The sequence below is a fragment of the Patella vulgata genome, chromosome 1, assembly GCF_932274485.2.
Source record: "Patella vulgata chromosome 1, xgPatVulg1.2, whole genome shotgun sequence".
Classification (NCBI taxonomy): domain Eukaryota; kingdom Metazoa; phylum Mollusca; class Gastropoda; family Patellidae; genus Patella; species Patella vulgata.
In genome coordinates, this window is record NC_065879.2 from 956,188 (window position 1) to 964,941 (window position 8,754).

At 35.8% G+C, this 8,754-nt stretch overlaps 1 protein-coding gene across 1 annotated transcript; it reads left to right on the forward strand.

Annotated features, from left to right (window-relative positions):
• Positions 1-289: 289 nt before the first annotated feature.
• On the forward strand, positions 290-7,261 carry LOC126808555 (homeobox protein ceh-31). The gene is made up of 3 exons (XM_050533398.2): positions 290-1,155; positions 3,840-4,047; positions 5,516-7,261. The coding sequence occupies exons 1-3, from the start codon at positions 714-716 to the stop codon at positions 5,784-5,786; spliced, it is 921 nt and encodes a 306-aa protein (XP_050389355.1). The 5' UTR covers positions 290-713; the 3' UTR covers positions 5,787-7,261.
• The last annotated feature ends 1,493 nt before the right edge of the window (positions 7,262-8,754 follow it).

Sequence of the window (8,754 nt, forward strand, 5' to 3'; positions counted from 1 at the left end):
CAACAATTCGTTTCAGACGGATACCAATTCTGCGAGTTGAATTTCTGAAATCTATTTTAAATAAATTGAGTGAATGGAACAACAATATTTAATGGATCATCTTAAAGTGGTTTATTAAATCTTTTTTTAAAGTTTGAAATAAACCATCCGAAATTGATCATTTACTAACAAAAAAAAGGATAGAAGTTCAAAGACATTTTAATAATCAGACATCCAACAAAATATGTCTGAATATAATAATAGGGATTAAATATGTTTTTTTTTATCGAACAAACTGTAGAAAGCCAATGTTTCACAATTAATGAACAAACGACCAAACACTCCGTTAATGAAGACCATTAAGGAATCGAAATCATTATAAACTTACAGAAAACCGCATCGATTAGCGGTCAATCCTAAGATTGCGTGCTTGAGGTGTTTTGATAAAATCCCATATCAACGATTTCATCAATCTTGTTATTAGTCGTCAATTATTCTCATATTCAGAACAACAGATTTTATTCAATTAATAAGATCAATGGATTGAAGGCGGTTTCACTCAGGAAGGATAGAAATAAATAGAAACTTATTTATCTGGCGGTTTTCATTTAGTATTTTTACTGTCAAGGTTACGTCAAGGTTGTTAGATTTTTCAATCAAGATCTGACAAAAAAAAAATCAACGTAGATTTTTTTTATTTCAATCGGACATTTCAAGATAAAAAAAACCCAAGAATGGAAAAGAAAGAGTCTGTAACGACAGAAGAGAAATTGGGTTTACCCGGATATCAAAACGAATCTTTGTCCGATGTTTCCGACTCCGACTCCGATTCCGAATCAAGAAGTGGTATACTCGAAAATTCAGACACTGAAACCAAAGGGCAAAATGGATTTATGAAACATAATGCTGAAAAACAAAATTCAAATTTCAAAAATCCGAAAGACAGCGATGATTTCGCGGATAGACCAATGGAACGGGGACAGCAACCACCCCGTCCATCGTTTTTAATTACAGATATTTTATCTAGAGTTTCCACTTCGAGATCTGTAGTCAATCCGTGTTATTTAAGAAGTGACAGTACTGACGAGTTATCCCCCGTTCCTTATGTTGACATGACTAATAATTCTAACCAATGGGAGAATACGTCTAGTTGTGAGGATGGAACAAAAATTAAAGGTAATAATTCTTATGTAAATCAGTTAGAGATACATTATGTAAGATTTAGATCTCGCTATAATTGTTTAAAGATACATTATGTAAGATTAGATAAAGGACTGGTCGTTCGTGCTATAATAGTGTTAAGATGCATTATGTATAATAGTTTAAAGATAGGCTACATTATGTAAGATTTAGATAAAGAGCTGGTCGTTCTCGCTATAATAGTTTAAAGATACATTATGTATAATAGTTTAAAGATAGGATACATTATGTAAGATTTAGATAAAGAGCTGGTCGTTCTATCTATAAAAGTTCGAAAATAGATAATGAAAAATTAATATATTGAAAATTCCATTCAAATTACTTTTTTCAGAGCGACGTTCACTGTTTGGAGTTTTGTCATAGATTGTTATCGCGGCAAAGTTACTTTTTAATCGAGACTCAGCCTAGCTTCTACATTTTTAAATTAAATCATTAAATGGCTATCGTATTTTAATCCGTTTAAACTCCCGCCACTCCTAAGGAGTGGATTGTGGGCGTAAATAAATGTCTAAATAACAAAATTATATAATATTTTAAGCCTTAATAAAGACCAGTCCCCGGTTACACAAAGCATTCTCAGGCTTAAGTTAAGAATTTACTCAACTTTCAATCACTGTTTATGAGAAATATCTTTGATCCAGAAACACACAAATCTGCACATAGTTTCTTATTGATGTATTTGATACATTAAAACGATAAAAAGAATCATGAAGGGCTGTATTTTAGTTAAAATAAGGCAAACAATTTTAAGTAAATTCTTGAGACTAAGAATGTTTTGTGAAACCGGGGCATGTACCTAAATAGGCAGATGTAACTCTTACATATGGCATCCTTGAATAAACCGGTCTGTAGACCTACTTAGGGCTGGATATGCACGGGCTTAGCTTAGGACATCAGGGAAAGAGATGGCACCACACAAATTTGACATTGCCGGATTTACCATGAATTACCATACGTTGACAAATTACAGATAGCCTGATTCACGAAAAGCGCTTCTGTTAAAGTAGATTAAAAATCCCAACAGAATGAATGAAGACCATTTAAAATTAGTTTGAAGAATCTGATCAAAGACCTCGCAAATTAAAAAAAAGTAGGAGAAATTTTTCAATTAATATAAATAAACATTATTTTCAATCAGAACAAGAAATGAAATAAATGAATTAAAAAAAAACAACCCAAAAAACATATATTAATTAAAAATAAATGATGACCTTGTTACAAACAATAATAAAAAATAACTAGAAAGAAATAAAATATTACATATAATGGAGACAAAAATACCCTGTAAATTAAAATATTAATAAATTCCCTGTAAATACCCTGTAAATTAAAATATTAATAAATTCCCTGTAAATACCCTGTGAACTAATATTAATAAATACCCTGTAAATTACAATATTGATAAATACCCTGTAAATTACAATATTGTGAAAGTTGAATGCATCTATGAAAGAAATATCCGCTCAGTTGGTTCATCTCCGTTCAGTATTATTTTTAAAGAAATATTCACCACCCTCTCCTCTATGTTGAGCACTCCATGTAATCTTCGCTAAAATAATTTGGTGGGCCTTTTTTTTAATTCCTAACCAATCTAAGACTAGATATTATATATAGTTGATTTTTTTCATTAATTGAATGTTAAAAAAAATCAATTTAAGCGTGGACTCAGTCGTAGAAAATTTCCAGATAAATACAAATTACGCACAAACACTTCAATCACAAAAAATAAAAAAAAATATTTAAAACACAAAATAATTGAAATTATGATTATTACGATTTCATTTCATTTAACAACATCTTAAAGGTGTTTGAATGTTAGAGAATCGACCGGTTTCAACCATTATGTTTTTTTGCTGATATCCTAAACGTATAGCCTTATTCCTCGTATACTTCAAGTTTATTTTTTATTACGCTATATAGAATAAGTTCGATTGAACTAAAACCTTTCTGATTGACAACAATACACGTCTAATTTGTTTATGCTAAAATAAATTTCAACAAATTTGTTAGAACACGAACCAAGAAACAGACGCAGTTACCCCCTTTTTTTTAGAAATAACTATCAAAAAAATTCAAAGGATTTCATATTTAAAATACAAATATTTTTATCTTTTCTTCGTTTTTTTTTATATATACATTGGGAACAAAATAATTCACTCGACTACAAGCCCACGGTTATTGTGCGTTACATTAGTCAAGACATTAGTCAGTGGATTAGTCAATGGATTAGTCGGATTAACCGCAACATATCGGTGCGAACAAGATTTTTATATTTTTATTAGATAAAAGATTTGAATGATCGTGTTTCGATGAATTCTGTTAAATAGGCCAACCATTGTATGTTAGTATTCGCATAGCTTGCATGCTCCCCAGGTCTAAGTGTGGAGTAAGGTAGTCTGTCAATCTTGTGGGGTCTCTTCTGCAACTCTTGTTAGATTCCCCCCTCCCCCCACCAAAACAAAAACAAAACAAACAAAATTTGTAACGCCAATAAAAAAAAAAAAAAAGCAAAACAAACATTTGTACCATGTGCTGGCCCCGAAATGACCCAGTTTGTGTTGAGTGGGCTTTAATCTCTCTCTCTCTCTCTCTCTCTCTCCCTCTCTCTCTCCTAGGAGAGACCATTCGTGTTCACATCTGGGTTTTATTTAATATTACAGTAAATGTTGGTGGAAGGGAATCGCCTATATTGATGTATAAATCTAAAAAACCAAGAAAAGCCAGAACAGCATTTTCTGAAAATCAGTTGCGGTGTTTAGAGAAACATTTCGACCGTCAGAAATATTTAAGTGTCCAGGACCGGGTGGAATTGGCGACAAAACTACATCTTTCTGATACACAGGTGAAAACGTGGTATCAAAATAGACGGTATGTATAATCAATCCGATTAAAACACAGATCCAATTTCGTTTCGTTTTTATGTTCAAAATTTCGATTTTACTATAAAAAACGAAACGAAATATAGATCTATATTTTACTTAGATTGTATGTATATTAATTTATTAATTGTATAGCTATATTAAGAATAGGGAGCCACGTGAACGACGGGTATAATTGTAAGCATGATCTCTTACAAATATAATTAACATTTATATCATTCTATCAGGGATTCAGATTCTAATACCTTTATGGTACTTGACTAAACAGACTAAGTCACCAAAAATAAAATCTGATCTTTGTAAATCCAAACTTTGCTAATCTATTATGTAAAGACGGATTTTTAAAGTTGTTGTATATTGTATTGTATATATCGGTAATTGTTTTATAATCAACCTAGCTGAGGAATAAAATTGTTAGATGTTGTCTTTTTTATCACACATTTTTGGCAGATAAAATATTCCAGTTGGCGGAAAAAAATATAAACATTTTTTTATACAAAAATTATCACCCATTTTGGCGGAAAAAAATTGAAAGCCAGTGTGAGCCCTGCTAAGTGGGTAAGGCGGTGACTCGTGTTCGATCCCTGCATTGGCCGAGAAAGTTCATTGTGAAACTCCGACATGGTTTCCCCTTGTCGGTGGTGCAGGACCGGGGGGGGGGGGGGCTCACAAGGACAGCTGTCTAGTTTTTTGGATGGGGCGAAAAACCGAGGCCCCGTGTATACATAGACGTGCATGTAAAATATCCCTTGGCAGTTGAAATTCGATATAACAGTAGGCCATAGTGCCGCTATCCGGGCAAAATTTCCCCCATAGCAGGCTGTATGCCTGTCTCCATTAGTCCAGTATAGGAACAGAACAGTAGGACGTTAAACCCCATTTCATTTTTATTTATAATAAGAATATAAATAGACGGTATATGTAACCCTAAACACATTTATTAATTAAATCTCCAAATTCTAAAAAAAACAACCCAAAACATGCTTGGTTGAGAGGTGGGCGAGGGGTGGGGGGTGGCGGGGGTCTAGTGATCTAACGCATGCACTTTAGATGATAAGGAGTGTCATTGAGTCAAATATTGTTGTTTCCATCCCTAGCTTGATAAGGAGTAGGGTCGCCTGTCTAACCTCGTGGGTTTATCATGGGTTATCCCGTTCCCCCCACTGCCAAAGACCTCTACGCGCAAGTGAATTATTGAAGTACATTTGTACCATTTGTTAGTCCCGAAATGACCTAGTTTGTGCGGGACTAACATGGTTTAATTTTATTTCAATAATTCGCTTCCGCGTAGGGGTCTTTAGCAGTGGGAGGAAACCGGAGGACCCGGAGAAAACCCGCGAGGTTGGACATGCAACCCTACTCCTTGTCACGTACAACCGGGGATTCGCATTTCATTCTGAACAAATCAAAATAAATGTGCTAATCTACTTTAAATATGAAATATTTTTATCTTTCAGAACAAAATGGAAGCGACAGACGTCCGTAGGTTTAGAATTATTAACAGAAGCCAGTAATTTCGCCGCTGTGCAGAGAATTCTTCAATCTAATTCTTATTGGTCGTCGTGTTATCCCCAAACTGCCAGCCTCGTTTCCAACTTTGAATCGGTCGTTAGAGGAAGTACCCCCTTACTGCCACCACGCCCCCCATTTCCAGGCCTCTTCTTATCGGCCATGCATCCACAATTACGACCATTATCACCGTCATCGTTACCAAGTAAAAGAGGATGAGTTCGGATGAAGAATCTCTGCTAAAAATGATCACTGACATTTTATAATAATAGTATCAAAAACTAATCGGTTCTACATGGATTATTATCGCCATTGTTGTTGAATATTCGAATGGTTTTGCGAATTTGACAGGATAGGATGTTACTCGATTGGCTAACCATTAAGAATTAGTGAGTATTGCGATTGGTTGGCGGAATGTAGAAGAGTCGTGAACTTTGATCCCACCTTTCTTTGACGTGTTTCTCACCTGATAGACAATCGGTTTCAGACGAGTTATTTCCCCCTGAATGTGATAATGTCGCTTACGAACATGATGTAAAAGACTTTATACAGTATATATCTAGCCGCCATATAAACAGGGATTGTGTAAGAGCTAAATCTACCCATTGCTAGGCTTTAATAGGCCTTTTAAATGTTGTATAAATTATTAATTAGACATTAATGACAAGACCATAATCAACTCTCGATGTTATCGGATGGCACCGATTTTAAGTAGATTAGAACGGTTCGGCCATTTAATGATTTAATTTAAAAATGGATAATCGCGACTTTGTTATTGACGCTGTTCTTCTATGGCCGATGACTCGGCTTAGACTGCAATTTTCAGCAAATTCCCTTTCTATTATGTATTTTTAACTATTATAGCGAGAACTGTCAGCTCTTTATCTAATGCTCCTCCCTTTAATGTTATTTTGTACAGAGATTGTTATGTTCTAGACGCCCCTGTCGCGTTTTATACATTCATGTCTAAGTGTTTTTTTTACTTCTATATTATATATCTAACTATTCCTGACCCGGTGGACCGGTCACCCCTGGCTTCAGGTCATGGTTTCGGTTCATGGTTGGAGCGTATGTGGCTTGGAGATAGGGACGCCTCCTCAACCTCGTGGAATTACTCCTGGTCCTCCGGTTCCTCCCACAGGAAAGACCCTGTGGGTATAAAGCCTAACTATTCCTGATCCTGTGGGTATATTGGTACCAAACTATTTAACAGCGACCTTAATTTATGAATAAACAAAGACTCAGTTTGAAATGGTAATTTTTATATCTTGCCGACCATTAAAGGCCGGGTTCGAATGACAAGAACACAGTAGTTGGTCCAATGTACGCAGTGGGTGTGAATTTAAAACTGGAAACAAGGTCTACAAACCGAGGTTGTGTTTATGGTATCTACGACTATTCGACTTGAAAATAAAGAAGCAATCAAAGCCCTAAACCCTTATATTGTCTGCTTGCAAACTCATGTATCATTTAAGACTCTGCACCAGAAGATATTTAGGATTCGAACTGTGACTGTCTTAGATTATAATCCTAATAACAAATGTCTCCGATTATAATCTCTACATGTATAATAATAACAAGTGTCTCAGATTATACGTGTATTATAATAACAGATTATGATCTACATGTATAATAACAAGTGTCTCAGATTATACGTGTAATCTATTAATGTATCTCAGATTATAGTATCAACTTGTGTCGTTTGTATTGTTTTAATATCAATAAAACAAATTATGTCTGTGCAAAACTTGAATTTGTTATTGGCGAAATTATTGGCGATAGTAGTGGATTTGTAAAAATTAATAGAATTCCAGTCCTTTGTGAAATGAAACTGTAGTCTGTAGGTCAGGTTTAATTGAGGACTGTCATAGTTTGGCTATGATCGAAGGCTTGTAGGTGACAGAGAGAGAGAGAAATAGGTCATTTTGAGACTAACATATGGTTTAATTTTATTTCAATAATTCGCTGGTGCGTACGGGTCTTTAGCAGTGGGAGGAAACCGGAGGACCCGGAGAAAACCCACGAGGTTGGATTGTAGGTGACAAGTTGCTGGCTTCCTAACCAGGTTTCATCCTATTTGTCTACGCTGCGAATGTCTACCCACAGTTCTGTGCACCACATGCCAAGAACTCGCCACAATTTCATTGGCTAATGTCTCACATCAACCAGAACGCGGGTTATGTAACAATTCTTCCAGATCGGCTAAATCTATTTCTTAAGGCTACCTCCAGACTTGATCAAAGGTCACAAGATGTAAACACGGCTAGTGCTAAGCCTATCCCTAACCCTAACCCAAACCCACAATCTCGTCAACAATCACGTGCCCTCCTTATTTACATCTCAGCGACCTTGACAATAAATATTGTGAATTAATCTTGCTGTTTGGGGATGAAGAGTAAATAGACAAAGGTTATAGTCAATCACATCAGCCATCATCCAATACACCATTTGATAAGAATTAACACATAATAACTGATAAACACAATAAGTCATAGCTCAAGAATACACGTTCTCAGGCGGAGCTAACTGTAGACAGGCAGTTTGGGATGGATAAACACAGTAATATATATATATATAGAGAGAGAGAGAGAGGGTTTAACTTCCTCTCAACACAAACTAGGTTATTTCGGGACTAACATATGGTTCAATTTATTTAAATAAATGCGTGTAGGGGTCTTTAGCAGTGGGAGGAAACCAGAGGACCCGTTAGACAGACAACCCTACTCCTTGTCACCGGAACCACCCTAGTTGACTCAATGACAGACCGTATGATACAGCGCACACACGGCACACACACGGCACGCGCTAACCATTAGGCCATACAACACATTTATTATTTTAATTAAAGTGACATTTCTTTAAGTGAAATGAAATGAAATTGGGTTTAACGTCCTACTGTTCTGATCCGAACTGGGCTAATGAAGACGGGCATATGCCATACAGTGTGCTATGAGGGAAATTTTGCCCGGACAGCGGCACTATGGCCTACTCTTATATCGAATTACAACTGTCAAGGGATCTTTTACGTGTAAGCCAATGTGTACACGGGACCTCATTTTTTCGTCCCATCCGAACGACTAGACAGCTTTCCTTGTCAAGCCCTCCGTCCTGCATCACTGACAAGGGGGAACCACGCCGGAAAATCTGGATTTAAAGGAGCTAAGTCGCTAATATTTGACACAAATGG